Genomic DNA, 19,969 nt, shown 5'->3' on the forward strand with positions numbered 1-19,969 from the left:
TATTATAGGAACCCTCTAACAAGGCCCTTGCAACCAAATGGGCTAGCATAGAAACCAGCTAGTAACACCCTAGCATCCACCTGGAATATCAGAGCTACCACCTAGCAACACTATAGCAACCACCTGGAATGCCATACCAACCCCCTAGTAACCAGCCGGAATACCATAGTAACCACCTAGCAACACCCAGGCACAATACTGGGCTAGCATAGCAACCAAGTGGAATACCATAGCAACTGCCAAGCAATACTCTAGCACCCAGATGGGACAGCATAGCACTTAGCAACACTCTAGCAACCAACTTGGTTAGCATAGCTACCACCTAGCAACACCCTTGCAACGAACTGGAATATCACAGAAATATTTTTATATTTTAACCTTAAAAGTTTTAACTTTTTAACATTGTACCCTTTAAACATATTTCAATGTGTTTAACATTTTATCCTTTAAATATCATTTAGAAGATTTTCATCTTTACCCATTAAACTTTTTAACCTTTCAAAATCAATATATAAATATAGTTGAACTCTTTTAGCATACTTCATCCATTAAATTAAAGGAGACCTATTATGCCCCTTTTTACAAGATGTAATATCTCAGCTTTCACCAGAATGTGTCTGTGAAGTTTCAGCTCAGAATACCCCAGGGATCATTTATTATACCCTGCTGTAAATGCCCCTTTTTGGATATGTCGTGTCTGTCTCTTTAAACACAAATGAGCTGCTGCTCCCCGCCCCTTTACAGAAAGAGGGCTGTGCCTTTACAGCTCGTGCTTCAGATACTAAAATGATTCGCCCAAAACATACACAGTTTTCAAAAAGACAATCACCTTACTGTATTGTGCATAATAAAGGTGCGTTTTCGGGTTAAAATAAAAAAATGCCAACATAGCTCTGGTCTCTGTGAATATAATCAGAGCCAATGGTAACTTTAGCCGCATTAGCCGTGGAATCTGCTAACAAGCTCATTCACAAAGCAGTCTGGGGTAAAATCCTTTAAGGTATTTTTGGGGGCACATTTCCTTCAAAAATAAACGTCTTCAGTGGCTCTGGTGCCGGGAGTACATGAAGACTCTTACGTTCATTCTTACAGCCAGCAACAGAACACTTATAAAGCTTATGAAGCTGAGACATTCTTAGCACCGTAGCTGCTCCAGTGTGGAGAACATGGTGGACTGTGTGCCTCTTACTCAGAGGAGGAGCTATGCTAAAAGGGCAGAGTCCCTGGGTGGGGCTTGTTCCAGTGTGACGCCACGTAAGGGAGAAAATGAAAACGACTTATTTTGAGACACTGTTTATGATATATTGGGAAAATAAAAGAAGTGGGTGGATTTTTACCATTTAAAACTTCTGTTTATTATTATTATTATTATTATTATTATTATTATCTATAATATAATCTATCTCAAACCCAAGCCTTGAACTCCTTAAAAAATAAGGAACCAAAAAGTTATACTGGTGTCTACATGTCTAGACTTGATTTATTTTCCCACAAACAGAACAGACCACAAATGTGTGTATTGTAAAGTCTTACCAAGAAGTGTGTCTGCTGTGTCACTTGGAATCTCTGTTGTGTCTTTTGTTACTTCTGTTGGCATGCCCCGTAAACGTACAACCATGTTCATATATTTATGGAACAAAGAAAAATCGGTGACATAAAGACTGTCCTCAGCGAGACAGTCACAGATCTATAAACTGATGATGAATTACTTTGTTGATGTTGGTTTTATACACTATGTCCTAGTAAACATGTCAGTAAATAAAAAATAACAAGCAACAGTCACTATGCCACTAAGAGTAACTATTTTTATTGAGTTATTGTTTCAGTAATTCACTGCAATATGATAGTAAAAAAGAAAAGTTCTCACCAGTAACCTGGAGCTGAATTGCTGTGAAGAGCGACTGATAAGTGACTTCAGTCGCCTCATTACCAACTGCACAGGAATAAAGTCCTGCATCATCTTCTCTCACATCACTGATGTTCACACTGAACACTTTATTCCTCCTGTCATTAGAAATGGAGAATCTGCCTTCCTGATGCTGTTGTGTTCCACTGGTGCGGATCACTTCATGTTCGGAGCGACCGTCCAGTTTGTAGACAGACCTGATGTTTGTTTCAAACTCTACTGGATAGGAGCAACTGATCGTCACCGTCTGTCCCAGATAACCTGTTACTGATTGTGTCCTGCTACAGCATGGATCTGTCAATCACACAAACTGAATTAGTGTAGAACTATTCATCTCCCCACTATCACGAGATCAGCTTTTACACTAGAAGCAAAATTAACAGAATTGCATTTGACATTTATTAAACTTCATTTCATTATATATTTCTGTTTATGTTGTTTTTCCAGGCAAAATCTCTACATGTCAATCAAGATAGTTGTTTCTTACATTCACTTTTGGTGTTAAGAACCTGCTGTTACGTACTACAATATATTACGATAAATGCTTTAAAAGCTAAAAGATTTAAAATTGTCAGTCATTGGCAAATGTCAATCAAGATAGTTATCTTAGATCAGCTGAACCTGCTGGTTTTATACAGGATTACATAAAAAAGGCCACATTTATCAAATGTCAAAGATTTAAAATTTTCTCACCACCGTTCACTTTCAGGTTAATGTCGTGACTCAACACACTCGTCACTCCACCCTGATACATTCCAGCATCCTGTACACTCAGATTTCTGAATATCACTGTAATAAATTCACCGGAGTCATACAGACTAAATCTGTCTTTATGAGCTGAGTCTCTGCCCTGAACTGTTATCAAAGGTTCACACTCTGCTTGTGATTTTAATTTGCAAAAATACACAGTAGTCATGATATTGAATGGGAGTTTGAAATCAATTAATACGTGACCTCCAGGATAACCAATCACGTCAGCGCAGTGCACTGGACCTGCGGATCAAAATGGAAGGATTTCAGTCATCTTTCTGATGATAAACACCTCTGAATTCTCTCAGTACTACAGTTCAGTATTAAAATAACTGCAGCACAAAACTGTAACGTTCGTCCTACTCTACTCTGTAGTTTATCATTTAAAGTAGAATCACTGACCTGAGATCAGGTGGAAGGTGATGATGATGAGGAGGATTTTCATTCTGAACTGAACTCCGAACTCCAGTCCACTACTAAGAGACTTTTGTAGAAATGAAAACATGAAAAAATGCACATCTGTGTAATTTCTCAATGTCTCTGCCTCCAGTTCTATTGGGTTTGGTCATTTCCTCTTTCTGCTGTATGTGCTCACGTTACTCAACTTCACAGTCCCTCCCACTGACAGCGCTGAAACACCGTCATCTCTCAGCTGATCAATTATGTGATAAATAATCAAACAATATCAATTAAAACCCTGAAAAAATCTTAAACCCAAATCCCAAACCCACCCCCTTGTCTGACTCCCTACTATCTCTATACATCTCTCTCTCTCTCTCTCTCTCTCTCTCTCTCTCCATTTCTTTCTGTTTCTGTGGTTGCTGTGAAACAGTTGCTCAAAGCCTGATGGTTCTGTGGTCTTTGACTGATGAGGAAATAGACACTTTGCCCTGTTTGGTCATTTCCTGTTTCATTCACACTGATGTAAGTTTGCTATTTGTGCCCAAGATGTATTTGTGCCTGAGGTCTTCCCATCAGCACCAATAAAAAAATAGTTTCTATATATCTGCATAAATATGGCCGAAAACATCATCAGGTTTTCACACAAGTCCTAAAAGTAGATCAAGAGAACCCAATTAAAGGTACACTATATGACTTTTGGCTGTGCATGCATTTTGCGAAAGAACGCTGTGCTTCTTTTTTAAGCCAGTAAAGGTGTTGAAACTGAAACAGTAACATCCTCTGATGCTGAGCAGGAAAACAAGTCTTGTAAACGTCTATATGAGTTCCAGTTTACGTGAACATGATATGAGCAGAGCAGAAGGAAAGATAATGTACTTTACATGGCACTGTAGCAGATAAACCCATAGCTTAGCTGTGCCTCCCCTTGGATAGCAACATCAAATTAGCCTAGTTAGAAAAGTTAGATATTTTATCGGTCTGGTCGTCCTACACACAGTGACACACCCGAGGCAGCTTTTCTGATCATGTTATACATTGACAGTTAAGTTACATCAGCTTCCATAAAACAAAACTTAGACTACAAACTGAGCTGGAAATGCGTGGAGAAGAATCTGGGCTCCGCCCCGGATGATTAACAGTCCAGCTAACGCCCCTGGGTTTGATTAATTAGAAACACTGATGTTTTTAAATTAATTAACACACAGACACACAAAATTCAAATGACAAGATCTCTGATTTATTCAAAGAAAGGCAGAGTATATATCATGCTTGACACACAACAGAGACAATGGGTTAACTATTGATTGGCTAGGTGGAAGGGCATATTTGCATAAAACAGGAAGCATATCAATGTAAGACAGGAACTGCTCCATATGTGGTTTTCAGGAAGTTATAGGAATATGAGCAAATGTTATTCAGGAAGGTATGTAAATGGTTTTCGGGGAGAAAAAGGAATGCACAATGGTGAGGGGCTTTATCTGTCTGTACCTGGTTAGGAAGAGTTAACAGAGGAACAGAGAGGGAAGAGTGTTCACAGTAAACGTATCACCTACGCTACTCTCACACCTTACACGTGACAAAGTAGCCTGAGCTACTTTTCTCTGTTTAAGGATATGACGAGACACGCACGGGTGAATAACACATCTTGGATGTTTGGATGCTCCCCCCCCATGTGTGTCCCTTAAGGTCCCTTATGTCCCAAGGAGCCCTTGTGTCTGTGTTACCTTCTGGTTCTGCCTTTTAGTTATGCTGTCATAGCTAGTCTTTCCGGAGTCCCTGCTTTCACTCATGCAAAGTACATTGTCCTTAACCATTACAGGACAATAAGCATACCTAATAATCTCTCTCTCTCTCTCTCTCTCTCTCTCTCTCTCTCTCTCTCTGTCGAGCTACACATGATACTCCTGAGATGCCAGTGATCCTGACCCCTTCTGCTCTCCGGACCTGCCTGATCCATCCTGATGTTCTACTTCTGGTTGGAGTTCTCATCAGTTGGAAGTCACATGCTGCTGCTGAGGATGTCCCACATGGTGCAGACTAAAGATCACTGAGATTACCGAAGATGGTTCCACTTAAACACCATAAAGATGCTTTGGACCTCAATTCATATGAACAGTTATACTATGATAGCTTTAGCACTACAATTACCACAAACAGTTCTGCACTCGAGTCTCCATCAGTGATCAGTGGAGAAGTTCAATACAACAGACTTCCTGTAGAAACTGTAATGAATTTCCTGGTTACACAACTGCACTTGAGCATGTAGTATTAGTACATTTATAGAAGGGGTGTATTTATTTATAATCGCACTATCCAGTGTTACCCAGATGAGGACGGGTTCCCTAATGAGTCTGGTTCCTCTCAAGGTTTCTTCCTCATATCGTCTCAGGGAGTTTTTCCTCACCACCGTCACCTCTGACTGCTCATTAGGGATAAATTCATACATTTAAAATCTATATCCTGAATTTATATATTTCTGTAAAGCTGATTTGGGACACTGTCCACTGTTAAAAGTGATATACAAATAAAACTGAATTAAATTGAATTGTTTAGTTAAAGAGCACACAGGACTAAATGGGCTTATTCACACGTGACTGAGAAGAAGTCACCACATATTCATTACAAAGCCTATAATATAATGCTATAGTAGAATCTACGTAGTGTGCTATATGTCCAATAAACACCATTTGTAACTGAGCCACAGGAACAGCATCACTCTACTCAGTGGCTGTTGAAAATTCATTACTTACATGTAATGAATTCTTACTTCAACAGCATAAAACGTCCACTTCTCTCTCCACACAGAAACGATGCTGCTGTGATAAACATGCAGGAAATGAAAAGACTTTGGTTGGATTTAACAACCGTGTGTAAGAGTTCATTTCAAAAAAAGGAGAATGTTCTTTGAATAATTTAAGAGGGCATGGATTTTATTTTAACAAATTAGTTAAAAAACATAAAGTACAATCCATTACAAAAACAGAGTAGACTGCAGTACATTTTGAAAGATGGTGAAAAGAAATTTACACGTTAAGCCACTGTACCTTTTCCAGCTTCTGCTCATGCTACTGTACATGACAGGACAGCTGAGCAGCTCTTATACACACAGGAGCTCAAAGATTCACATGATTGGTCAGTGTCACTCTGATTGTCAGGGGAGGGGGTAACACCATACCTCCCACTCAGACAGCACAGGGATCTGGGCTCTGCTAAACTTAATCTGATTTGTTGGTTTTGGGAGTTAGGCTCTAATAAATTAAATCTTATGGGTTGGTATTGGGGTCTAGACTCTGGCAGACTGAACATGATTGGTGTTGGAGGTTAGGGTCTGGTACACTGAATCTGATTGGTTGGTGTTAAAATCTAGACTCTGGTACACTGAATCTGATTGGTTGGTGTTAAAATCTAGACTCTGGTACACTGAATCTGATTGGTTGGTGTTAGAATCTAGACTCTGGTAGACTGAATATGACTGGATAGTGTTGGGGTCTAGACTCTGGTAGACTGAATCTGATTGGTTGGTGTAAGGGTCTAGACTCTGGTAGACTGAATCTGATTGGTTGGTGTAAGGGTCTAGACTCTGGTAGACTGAATCTGATTGGTTGGTGTTGGGATTTAGGCTTTGGTAGACTGAATCTGATTGGTTGGTGTTGGGATTTAGGCTTTGGTAGACCGGATGCATTATGGTGTTCTGAATCTGAGGTGGATCATTTTCATAATCAGCAGTCTGAAATAAATAGAGATAAACAGATCATAGAAAAAAATCATCCCACCATCAAAATTAAGACAGAAGATTTTGAAGCAAAACCATTGGACACACATCTAATAATGGATTAATGATATATTATTTGCGATAATGGTACATTTATTAATAAAAATAAATATAAATTAAAAATGAAGCATTATTTCTGAGTATGTTTGTGGCCATCAGCACAGGCAGTAACCGAACAAAGAGCAGCACAGGTGTGAAATTATTTTGAGTTTGAATGAGTAAATTATCAGGAGGTGTGGATTCCAATTAAGAACTGTGTGTGCATTTTTGTAATGACATACAGTTATATTTGGTGGCCACCATCTTGCCTCTCTTCTCACATTATTAGTGGTATTTTAGTGGCACTGTCACAAATGGAGAGACAGCACATTAAACTAGGCTCAAAGGCTACTGCTAGTGTTTGTTTGTGGAGATTGAATTGCAGTATATTTGATTCTTTGTAACTTACAGCAATGTGTATATTCTTGAGTTCAATAATACAAAATAAAAATCTCTCCATGTGTTTTGACTTAGCTAACATTAGACAAAAATTGCTTAATTATATTTTTAGGGATGCCACTGAACAATGTTCCCTGAATTTTTTTTACAGAACTGAGCAAATAAAAATTTCTTTGAACACAAATTTCAAAACTTTGAGTAACTTGAGCAAAAATTTCTTCTGTGAATATACTGGTATGTTACCATAACTAATATCATTTTGGTTCACTTACTCCCTTCTGTTAACTGTTTTACAACACGTACAGCAAACTATTAATAATAAGAAAGTACAATATTTTTATTTACCAGACACATTTTATTTAACCTATATGCGTATATTCATTCAGTATATATATATATGTTGGAAACTCTCTATTCTCTATTCCCTCAGATATGTATAAGTATGTTTAGGTTATAGTTTAATTTCTGTCTCGTGACCTGTCTGTTGTGTACGTGCCAGTTAAAATGTTACCATAGGAACTTCATCTTTTTTGTTAAGTGAACACACATCATATATGTTCAGAAACCTGTACTTTCTTGTATTGCCTAAGATGTTTTCACGTACGTGGCAAGATAGTTCAACTGCCATATTATTTCAACATCAGTGCGCCTGTGCACGGCTATTTTGCCTATATAACCCTCTGTGAATCTGCAATAAATCGGACGTCTCTTTGAATTGCTCTGGTTGCCAGTGTGTTCATTTAGATTCTCCGGCGCCGTATACGCTCCGTGATAAACCACATGCGCTAGTTTTTCGTTTGAGTAAATGAACTAAGAGGCTGCAAGGCTGACAGAGAAGATAAAGATGAAGATAAAGTTGTTATTTGCTTTATCCTAACAATATATATATATATATATATATACACACACACACACAGTGGGGGAAGTAATTGTTGGACGCGTCAACATTTTTTTCAATACTTCAATACTTTTCCCCCGTGTCATTCCACTTTATTACACATAACTTTATTTATGGACTTTAATGTTGTGAATTCTTTATATTTCCGGGTTTCTTGAGTTAATTCTGATGTCTGGTGAAAATTTCATGTGAATAGCCTCATTGGGAAAATATTTACTTAAAGAAATGTTGACACGTCCAATACTTAATTCCGCCCACTGTAAATTTCATATTCATCAGTCCCTTGAGTGGCTGCCTTGTCTGTTTGTTTTAAAATACCTTGCAACTTCTCTGTCAGTCTGGTTACTTCATCTGTACCGTGCTCAAAATCAAGTGCTGAATCCAGTGTTTCTAGGTTACAAGCAGACCATTCATTAAGCTCACCTTTTTTTCAGCTGCAGTATTATAAAATACAGAATTTAATTGCACAATGGCTGCTAAGAATGACAACAAGCCAGCAAAGCTTGTGGTTCAGTCTCCGTGTTGTTGTGTATATGATCAAGGAAGTGTATCAGTCATGTGGTAGGGGCTTGACGAATCAGGGAAGGATACACAATGATCCCGAAGAGCCAATCAGGAGGCTAATGTGGGCAAAGCCATGCCTTCATTTTAAAAAGTCTGAGTTTTGGTCTGTTCACACTATAACGCAAGCCAAGAGTTTTCAAACTAAAACGGGGTCTTCGGCGTTTCCAAAAGTCTCCGTTTTTGAGGGTTGGAAATGCCGGAGTCGTGTAGATGACAGGCATAACCATAGCAACAGTTACTTAGAGGGGACATTGCCACTGAAATATTTCAGCTGAAACTGGTTGAAAAAGTCACTTTCATTTTTCATCCATAAAAGAAAAATATGGATGAACACATCTAAAAAAAAATAGAAAAAAAATCAGTGTTGCACAAACTAAATGAATACAATTGGAAATGTGTGATTACTGAATGGTTGTGTGACATTTTTCCCTTTATCCCTATTTAGTACAACTGTCAACTGTACAATATTTCACAAAAGTGAGTACACCCCTCACATTTTTGAACACTGAAGAAATGACACTTTGCTACAATGTAAAGTAGTGAGTGTACAGCTTGGGTAACAGTGTAAATTTGCCGTCCCCTCAAAATAACTCAACACACAGCCATTAATGTCTAAACCGCTGGCAACAAAAGTAAGTACACCCCTAAGTGAAAATGTCCAAATTGGGCCCAATTAGCCATTTTCCCTCCCAGGTGTCATGTGACTTGTTAGTGACTTGTTATTTACACTGTTACACAAGCTGTACACTCACTACTTTACATTGTAGCAAAGGGTAATTTCTTCAGTGTTGTCACATGAAAAGATATAATCAAATATTTACAAAAATGTGAGGGGTGTACTCACTTTTGTGAGGTACTGTATATCAGAGAAGGAACTCTGAACTACAGTTCGCAGCAGCCACTGAACCTCACCGCATCACAGTCACATGACCACCTGCACCTGAATCACGTTCTCGTTAACGAGGACTCGTGCATATAGCCACAGGTTGCACTGCACTCTTCGTCTTATGTTTGTCTTCCTTTTCTGTTGTCTATGTTGCTGTGTTTAAGGTCTTTGGTTTATGTTTAGTCTTTGCCTTAGTATTTTGCCACAAGTTCTGTAGCTATTGTTTTGTGTTACCGTTGTAGCTATATTAAAGTAAATCTGCACTTGCATCCGTCTCTGCCTTGAAATCATGACAACATCCGAATAACTGTCACTCACCATGTTATTTGTTTCTGTTTGCTGGTGTATAGAGGCAGAATCTGCAAAAAGAAGGAACACGTCAGGCAAACAGGGCGGTTTTAACATAAAACCGCAGGCAGAGGTGTGTGTGTGTGTGTGTGTGTAAAGAAACAGTACCTTGCGTCCTGTTGCTTCTCAACTTGTAGATGAGTACGGATCCACCCATCAGCAGCACAATCACACAGACACACACAACGATGATGATGATGATGATGATGAGTGAGGAACCTGCTGATGACATTTGTGTTCAACCTTCAACCCAATATTTCAACCTGCTCTCACCCAAAAAACCTGAATCTGGATTTCTGCATAGCGCTGCACTTTTTTAGTTTCATACTTGATTAAAATGCAAAATGAGCTTTAGAAATCCACATTTCTATAGAGATAAAATCTTCATTTAGTCTAGTGTGAAGTACATCTATAACTTAACCTGATTCTGCTATTTACCACTTACAGTATATCTAATTCCTGGTCATATATACTGTTAATCTGTGTATTGTAAAGTCTTACCAGGTTCAGGTGTGTGTGGTATGCCATCTGGAATCTTTGTTGGGTCTCTTGTTACATCTGTTTACGTGCATCATGATGTTTACCCGTGTTCATACATTAACGAAAAGACAAATAAGTCATCATGATAGGGGGAGTGTAACCCTTGCAGTGCCCTGTTTCACACACACACACACACACACACACACACACACACACACACACACACACACATTCCTTCAAACATGTTCTTATTTACAGATAGATAAAAAAAAGTTCTCACCAGTAACCTGGAGCTGAATTGCTGTGAAGAGCGACTGATAAGTGACTTCAGTCGCCTCATTACCAACTGCACAGGAATAAAGTCCTGCATCATCTTCTCTCACATCACTGATGTTCACACTGAACACTTTATTCCTCCTGTCATTAGAAATGGAGAATCTGCCTTCCTGATGCTGTTGTGTTCCACTGGTGCGGATCACTTCATGTTCGGAGCGACCGTCCAGTTTGTAGACGGACCTGATGTTTGTTTCAAACTCTACTGGATAGGAGCAACTGATCGTCACCGTCTGTCCCAGATAACCTGTTACTGATTGTGTCCTGCTACAGCATGGATCTGTCAATCACACAAACTGAATTAGTGTAGAACTATTCATCTCCCCTCTATCACGAGATCAGCTTTTATAGCTAAATGTAGATTTATGTGCACGTAAAGAGAAGATAAACGTCATCACTGTGATTATACACGCGAAGCTAAAGTAACAGGCTTGCATTTGAAATTTATTACACTTCACTTGATTATATATTTCTGTTTATGTTGTTTTTCCAGGCAAAATCTCTACATGTCAATCAAGATAGTTATTTCTTACATTAACTTTTGGTGTTAAGAACCTGCTGTTACGTACTACAATATATTACGCTAAATGCTTTAAAGGCTAAATTTGTTAAATGTCAAAGATTTAAAATTTTCTCACCACTGTTCACTTTCAGGTTAATGTCGTGACTCCACACACTCCTCACTCCACCCTGATACATTCCAGCATCCTGTACACTCAGATTTCTGAATATCACTGTAATAAATTCACCGGAGTCATACAGACTAAATCTGTCTTTATGAGCTGAGCCTCTGCCCTGAACTGTTATCAAATATTCACACTCTGCTTGTGGTTTTAATTTGCAAAAATACACAGTAGACGTGTTATAATTTTGGCGTTTGTAGTCAATTAATAAGTGACCTCCAGGATAACCAATCACGTCAGAGCAGTGCACTGGACCTGCGGATCAAAATGGAAGGATTTCAGTCATCTTTCTGATGATAAACACCTCTGAATTCTCTCAGTACTACAGTTCAGTATTAAAATAACTGCAGCACAAAACTGTAACGGTTCGTCCTACTCTACTCTGTAGTTTATCATTTAAAGTAGAATCACTGACCTGAGATCAGGTGGAAGGTGAAGAGGAGGAGGATGTTCATTCTGAACCGAACTTCAAACTCCAGTCCACTACTAAGAGACTTTTGTGGAAATTAAAGTTTGATCTGTGTAATTTCTAGATGTCTCTTCCTCCAGTTGTCTTGGGTTTGGTCATTTCCTCTTTCTGTGGTATGTGCCCACATTCAGGAACTTCACAGTCCCTCCCACTGACAGCGCTGAAACACGATCATCTCTCAGCTGATCAATTATGTGATAAATAATCAATATCAATTAAAACCCTGAAAAAATCCCAAACCCAACTCTTAACCCACAGGTATCTGTCTCTCTATTTGTCTAACTCCCTATTATATCTATTCCTCTCTCTCTCTCTCTCTTTTTCCCTCTGTTTATTTCCATTTCTGTGGTTGTTGTGAAACAGTTGCTCGAAGTCTGATGGGTCTGTCTGTGGTCTTTGACTGATGAGGAAATAGACACTTCTTCCTGTTTGGTCATTTCCTGTTTCATTCACACTGATGTAAGTTTGCTATTTGTGCCCAAGATGAATTTGTGCCTGAGGTCTTCCCATCAGCACCAATAAAAAAATAGTTTTTATATATCTGCATAAATATGGCCGAAAACATCATCAGGTTTTCACACAAGTCCTAAAAGTAGATCAAGAGAACTCAATTAAAGATACACTATATGACTTTTGGCTGTGCATGCATTTTGCGAAAGAACGCTGTGCTTCTTTTCTAAACCAGTAAAGGTGTTGAAACTGAAACAGTAACATCCTCTGATGCTGAGCAGGAAAACAAGGTGTGTAAATGTCTATATGAGTTCCAGTTTACGTGAACATGATATGAGAAGAGCAGAAGGAAAGATAATGTATTTTACATGGCACTGTAGCAGATAAACCCATAGCTTAGCTGTGCCTCCCCTTGGATAGCGACATCAAACTAGCCTACTTAGAAAAGTTTTATATCTTATCGGTCTGGTCGTCCTACACACAGTGACACACCCGAGGCAGCTTTTCTGATCATGTCATACATCAAGCTACGTTTCCTCAGCTTCCCTAAAACAAAACTTTAGGGCTACAAGCTGAGCTGGAAATAATGCATGGAGAAGAATCCGGGCTCAGCCCCGGATGAGTAACAGTCCAGCTAATGCCCCTGGGTTTGACTAATTAGAAACGCTGATGTTTTTAAATTAATTACATTACAAAAGTTGTTATTTGCAAGCCTAACGATTGCTAGTCTGATAAGGTCAAACGTGGTACAGGCGGTGGCAGATGAGTTTTACTTGGAGTAGAAGTGAATTGTTCTTTCACTTAAAGAGATATAAATATAGAGATTATCCTACTGCTCATAAAACATTCACTAATGGGCTTAAGAGATAAAACCAGTTTAGATGGATATGGTCACAAGATGACTAATTAGCCAGCTGAAAACATTAATTTAGCTACCTATTAGGTTTATAATTTGCACAGTCTGTCCTTGCACTGTGCAATAACACCTCATACACAAATCACCTTTACAATAGATAACGCTTCACAATGAACTCTGGCTATCTATCATTTCAATAAAATATCTTACCTGTTGAGTAAGAAAAAAGCCATCTCCGGGTCTCTTTTAAAACCTTTTACACCTCTGAGTTGTCGCCATCTTTGAAAAGCCAAGCCAGTATTGATTCTGGTTTTATTACGAACTCTGTCGCTTTCCCTTTTTGCCTGTAGATTCTGCTCCATTCTGCGTTTCTTGGTTTTTAGAACAAGTGATTGCCCAGAGGTTTGCCGTTTTGCATGGTCACTGGTCTCGCTCATTGTGACAAGTAACCTACTGTTAAAATTTGAGAATCTTCCGGTCATGGTTCTTAAGAAGAGAGAAAGCAAACGCACCCAAAAAGATGGTGTCCTCACCCTGCCATACCCTTCCTACACCAATTGCTTGGGAGACTTGCCAAATAACACACAGACACACAAAATTGAAATGGAAAGATCTCTGATTTATTCAAAGAAAACAGACTTCATGTACAAACTGTGATGAATTTTCCAGGTAATACAACTGACCATGTAGTATTAGCACATTTATAGAAGGGCTTTATTTATAATCGAACTATCTGGTGTCACTCGAATGAGGATGGGTTCCTTTTTGAGTCTGGTTCCTCTCAAGGTGTCACGTGAATCACATAATGGAGGTTAGGAAAGATGCAATTGCGGTTAAGAGCTTTAATGAAGATTATAATATCTATATTATAATATAGATTATAATGTAGGGCAAGGCAAAAAGGCAGGCAGTGGTCAGGCAATCAGGCAAACAGGATAGAGCAGGTTTGGCAGAAATCAACGTCAAAGCCAAAGCAACATCAAAACCAGAATAGACAAAACAATGGAACATCTTGGTAAAATACAGAGACTATGGCAACTGAACGTATTACTTTGGGAAGACCGTGTGAATGAGCAGTCTCTTAAGTAGTGTGGTGATTGTCAGTGTGATTGGGAAAAGGTGTGTGCGACCAATCCTCAGGAGAAGATGACGTGTCTGTGTTCCATTAGGAGTTGTAGTCGTCGGCCATGTTTGTAGTTCGTGATGCATTCTGGTAAATGGAGGCACTAGTTTGCCATGACATGATAGAACCCCAACCCCCAAAGGCGGGTTCAGCAGGGCGAGAAGGCAGAGCGACGTCCTCAGAGGAACAGGAAATCAGGGTCAGCAGACTCAGGCGTGAACAGGACCTGGTTGATCTTGACATCAACCTCAGACACGAACATGGCATAGGAAGTCGCCTTGCCGGCCTCGAACAGGACCGTGGCTGGAGAGGCCACTTTGTCGGCCTTGGACAGGAACGTGGCATCGGAGGTCGCCTCGTCGGCCTCGGACAGGAACGTGGCATAGGAGGTCGCCTCGTCGGCCTCGGGCGGGAACATACTGTTTTGCTTTATAAGCTTATTATTATTCTTCTGAGACACAAAAAAAAGTAATTCTCCTCCCAGAGCTTTTAAGCTACATGCACCAAACTCGAAGTGATCGGAATTCTGGAATTCCCGGTTCGGAAGCTCAAAGTGGCCAAAATTCCCATTGACTGTTATAACTCCTTGAGTCGTCAAGCTATTTCTACCAAACTCAGCACAGTCCTTCAGGCTGATCACACTGGTCAGGCTCTGTTTTTCAAAATTGATCGGACTCTCGGTATTCCTGTTGCAGATAATGAACATTCCCCAAAACTCCCATTCACTTACATTGAGGGAATGTTCAGAGAGAGTTCAGTGTGAACATCAGTGATGTAAGAGAAGATGATGCAGGACTTCATTCCTGTGCTGTAGGTAATGAAGTTACTGCAGGCAGTGATCACTTGCTCTTCACAGTAATTCAGCTCCAAGTTATTGGAGATGAGTCTGAATGGAAACTAAAGGAAATTTGGTATAGTATGAGGAAAAGTTATCACAGCTAGAAGACTGATGAGATGGCAAAATAATGAAAGATGTGATAGCTTGTCTGTAATGACACAGTTTGACGGACCTTCCTTACCCCCATGTGTGAGGTTAGGCTTCATCAGCTATCCAGCAAGGGAGTATGTACCTCCACCATTACATTGTTTTAAATGTCAACTTATGAGTCATACCACGTCTATATGCAAAGGGAAAGTGTGTTGTGCGAAATGTGGCTGGGAACATGAGTATGGAAATTGTGATGCGGGAGCTGGTATGAAGTGACATCATCTCAACGTGCATTCAGCCAAAGCCCCCTTCGATTCACGTTCAATTCAACTATCAACTATGAAAAACTATCTATTCCCAGTAACGTTAAATGTAGCATAGTCACACTCAGTGCTGCATACGTTGGGCTTTCACCAGATGTCAGGAGAGCAGCACTGAGGAGTCAGAGAGAATTTTGGGTAACTAAGTCGTGGAACAGACATACTGATCAGGACCATCTGATGGCAGTTGTGTTGTAGCATAAACAGCATCTGTGGGAATTGTGGGTAATCCAATGTTAGCGTAAACAGCATGTGAAGAATCAGCAGGGATTGTGGGTAAATGATCAGTGGAGTAAAGGGTGTTAGAAAGGCGTCTGATGTCAGCAGAGGGAACCTGAGAGCGCAGACATTACGGTTATCAGTGGTGAGAATTCCATTCTTGTAGTGAACTGATTTAAAACAAAATCATTACTCACCTCATGGATGGTTCTTGGAACTGAGAGAATAGGATCCATCCCTGTTTTAAAAAAAAATTCGATGTCACTATTGAATTATTAGTAATTACAAGCAATACAGACAAATCACTGAATATTGTGTTTTCAGTCTTTTGGACACATGTACACATGAACCTTGGCAACTTTGAAAACAATTATGACTTGTTTGACATGAATCGTGTACGTGAAAGTTTAAATGTAAAAGGCAGAGCTGTTTTTTTTTTTCTTTTTCATTAAAATCCCACCCAATGTGGTGGATTTAGCAACTTTGACACTTGATTCGGTGACTTTAATTAAAGTGGAACTTATCCAATGTCGAGCGGGCTGGACCCAAAAATAAAAATCAGCTTAAATGTGATGGTTTATAAACATTTTTATCTGAAATGTACATTCTGAACATGCAAAAAGATGAATATATGTATGTATATGTATGTATGTATAATGAATATATATCACCCACAAATGGCACAAACTTTCCTAAATTATGCTTTGAAAAGATTAAGGGTTTACAGTGTTTTGCATTAGTATTCACTCCCTTGAACTTTTCAGTATTTTGTAGCTACATCCTGGAACTGAAATGGATTTCGGATTGGTATTACTGTCAAATTTTTAGCTTGCTAATGAGTTTACAGCTGGAAGTTTACTGCTCTATGTTGCCCTCTAGTGGTGTAACAGAACTATATTTTCAAATCTTTAAATGCAATTACATCCATAAAACGATTTTAATCTAGAACACGGATTCTAATGTCACATCGATTGTTGGAGTAGAAGCTGGAGCTTCATCTACTTGTTTATAGGCATATTTGTATCCTATATGTATTCATTTTAAGCAGTTTTTGATTAGAGTTTCTAAAATAATACAAATATATTAACCAAGGACATGTGATAGACATGTGGATAGAGAACTGGTCCTAAATCAGTTCCACATAACTGAACTTAATTAGAAACTTGATGGAGGTGTGTGCAGTGTGGCGAGTGTGAGATTTTTGAGATGTATTACTCCTCCAGAAAATCCCAGTGAGGAATGCGATCAGAAGAACCAGAAGCACGGCCAGAATGACAGAAACAGTGATGAAAACTGGAGATCCTGGAAGAGAAACACAGTTGTAAATCAGTGAGTCAGTCACTTTTACGTATCCGCTGATCTGTGATTCAGATTTAAACATTCACCAGTCAGAAGAGAAGTTGGTACAGGATGAGATGTTGAAGATTTGCTTGAATTTGTGGGAATTCGATGCGTGCTTGTTGATGATGATGACAAGGATGAAGGTCGTTGTGAAACTCTAACATTTGGATCTATAGTAGAAAGGCATATTATTGAGACTGATGACCAATATGACAAAAATATTATATCACGATACTTGAAGACATTTGTATGATACATGATCTGTACTATTGTCAGAGATTTCCCCTCGCACCAGAGCATTGACTGTGTTTTTTTTTTTCTGTGTTTAGCCGCCAGAGCCTTACCAATCCTTCATTCCTTGTCCGCATTTCATGGTTTTCGATCCAGTTTCTCATTTTGCTCCTTGCCTAGCCTAGTTTATCTTGTTTGTAGATCACCTGACTACATTTCTGTCTATCCTTTTGGATTTGTCTGCCTGCCTCTCATTAAAGCTTTTAGCTGCACTTGCTAACTCCACCTTGTTAACGTGACAATTATGATGTATGGTCTGTACTTATATAGCGCTTTTTTAACCTTAGTGGTTCTACAAAGCGCTTTACACTGTGTCTCATTCACCCATTCACACCCACTCACACACCAACGATAGCAGAGCTGCCATGCAAGGCGCTAGCCTGCCATCAGGAGCAACTTGGGGTTCAGTGTCTTGCCCAAGGACACTTCAGCATGTGGAGTCATGTTCGGGAATCGAACCGCCAACCCTACGACAGACAACCTGCTCTGCCACCTCTATACACATCTATACACGTAGAGCATGTGGATCTACCCCCGGAGCCACATGCAATGTACACAGCATTGCTGACAAACCGGCAGCAACACTTATTGTGTTTCAAAAAACTTGTGGAGGTTTGATGATACTTTTATTTAAATAAATAAATTAATTAACACTGAAACTGGGAAGTGTGTAATTAAATTGGAATTTTTTTATTTTTTTGATTGATTGATTTATTCAAAAACACATTTTCTACCTCAGTGCTGCTGTCTTCAGGATTCTGACTGATTTCTATAACAGCGGCTCTGACAGTAGTGCAGCTGTGAATCACAGGTTTATATTAATACACTCATTCTAATACGTGATCGTTTCTATAGTAACAGCTCATTCACAGGGACTCGTAGAGTGTGTACAAATGTGTGTGTAATTGATATGGCGAAATTTTCTGTAAAAAAAAATGTCTGTTTCTGTCTTATTAAATTTAAAAGGGATAAAAAAAGAGTCTGGTGAGGGAATGACTGTTTATAACTGCTATAATGTAAGTGAGAACAGGAACTACATTTACATTTTACATTTATTGCATTTGGCAGACGCCCTTATCCAGAGCGACTTACGTTTATCTCATTTATACAACTGAGCAACTGAGGGTTAAGGGCTTGGCAGTGCTGGGCTTGAACTCATGACCTTCTGATCAGTAACCCAGAGCCTTTAACCACTGAGACACCACTGCCCAGGAAAAAAAATTACTTTTTTTCTTGTATGTTTCATGACGTTAAATGTCCATCCATCCAATTTCTGTAGCACTTGTCCTACACAGGGTCACAGGCAGCCTGGGGCTTATCCCAGAAGACTTGGGGCACCAGGCAGGGGACACCCTGGACGGGATGCCAACCCTTTGCAATCATTGCAGGACACAATTACACACACACACACACACACACACACACACACATTCACACACTATGAGAGAATTTAGATATGCCAACCAGCCTACAACACATGTCTTTGGACTGGGGGAGGAAACCAAAGTACCCGGAGGAAACCCCTGAAACATGGGGAGAACACACAAACTCTGCACACACAGGGCGGAGGTAAGATTCGAAACCCCAACCCTGGAGGTGTCTTGGCAACCATAGGCTGCATCACACCACCCTAGTGTTGATTATATTCTTACAAAAGCACGCTGGTTTTATTCCATACATTAAACATGCTATAAAATACTGCATATTGCAACACCGACAGTATCTCTGAAAACAATATTGTTGTTGATAAACTGCTTGCTAGAGTATGCATTATGTTTAATACATTGAACCATGCATGCACTCAGATACTTACTGTTAGCTAAAACACTCACCATAGAGAAAATAAGCTTACTAATTCAGACTCCTTTCAGTTCCTTATTTAAACACTATTTATATATCTGATAAGCCACATGACCTGGGGAGAATACTGAACCATGTGCAGAACATGAAACTGTTGGCCAGAAACTACTACACTCCATCAGATAATAATCTGTACTAAATATCAGTTATCTAAATCTGCGGTGAGGTAATTAGCTTTTAAAGCCATGTCGGTTCACTTTTGTGCTCATATAGACTCACCGGTGAACGTCATGTCGATGCGCATGATGTAGACCTTGTATCCATCTTCAGATTCCCCTGCTTCAACTCCACACCAATATTCCCCCGAGTCCCGCTCGGTCACATGCATTATGCTCACAGTGAACACTTGCTTTGCTCTGTCATCGTTCAGAGAGATTTTCTCCTCTCTTACAGCTGTTCTACTTTCTTTAACCGATGTTTTATAAGTACAAACACCACTGTGCAACATCTTGCAGAAAAACTTGGGATCACTCCTGTGGGAGTTTGGATAGCTACAGCCGATGGTCACATTCTCTCCTACGAGGACAGTCTTACTGGTGGCTTTCTCATAGGAGAGATCTGTCAATCAAAACAGAACAATAAGGACATACAGTGATGTCATACTGACAATAAATGGGAAATGTGTAATAAACCAAGCAATACACTGTTTAAG

General features: G+C 39.4%; 2 protein-coding genes and 1 long non-coding RNA gene across 4 annotated transcripts; all 3 read right to left on the reverse strand.

Annotated features, from left to right (window-relative positions):
• Positions 1–2,102: 2,102 nt before the first annotated feature.
• On the reverse strand, positions 2,103–3,541 carry LOC128602521 (uncharacterized). The gene is made up of 3 exons (XR_008384851.1): positions 3,059–3,541; positions 2,600–2,899; positions 2,103–2,200 (listed from the first exon to the last, which is right to left on the reverse strand). It is a non-coding gene; the product is annotated as an uncharacterized LOC128602521 (long non-coding RNA).
• Positions 3,542–5,967: 2,426 nt separating this feature from the next.
• Positions 5,968–12,403, reverse strand: LOC128602487 (uncharacterized). 2 transcript variants are annotated; one of them, XM_053616330.1, is made up of 7 exons: positions 11,876–12,403; positions 11,416–11,715; positions 10,725–11,057; positions 10,466–10,522; positions 10,073–10,186; positions 9,935–9,975; positions 5,968–6,785 (listed from the first exon to the last, which is right to left on the reverse strand). In XM_053616330.1, exons 1-7 carry the CDS (start codon positions 11,913–11,915, stop codon positions 6,342–6,344), a joined length of 1,329 nt encoding a protein of 442 aa, XP_053472305.1. In that variant the 5' UTR covers positions 11,916–12,403; the 3' UTR covers positions 5,968–6,341. The 2 variants fall into 2 exon arrangements, with proteins under 2 accessions (XP_053472305.1, XP_053472306.1); XM_053616331.1 differs by having other exon boundaries at positions 10,073–10,183; positions 11,876–12,400.
• Positions 12,404–15,737: 3,334 nt separating this feature from the next.
• LOC128602511 (CMRF35-like molecule 6) lies at positions 15,738–19,937 on the reverse strand. Its single transcript, XM_053616374.1, has 5 exons — positions 19,537–19,937; positions 17,211–17,336; positions 17,041–17,127; positions 16,023–16,063; positions 15,738–15,940 (listed from the first exon to the last, which is right to left on the reverse strand). The coding sequence occupies exons 1-5, from the start codon at positions 19,763–19,765 to the stop codon at positions 15,749–15,751; spliced, it is 675 nt and encodes a 224-aa protein (XP_053472349.1). The 5' UTR covers positions 19,766–19,937; the 3' UTR covers positions 15,738–15,748.
• Positions 19,938–19,969: the final 32 nt, after the last annotated feature.

The sequence above is a fragment of the Ictalurus furcatus genome, chromosome 26 (assembly GCF_023375685.1).
Source record: "Ictalurus furcatus strain D&B chromosome 26, Billie_1.0, whole genome shotgun sequence".
NCBI classification, from domain to species: Eukaryota; Metazoa; Chordata; class Actinopteri; order Siluriformes; family Ictaluridae; genus Ictalurus; species Ictalurus furcatus.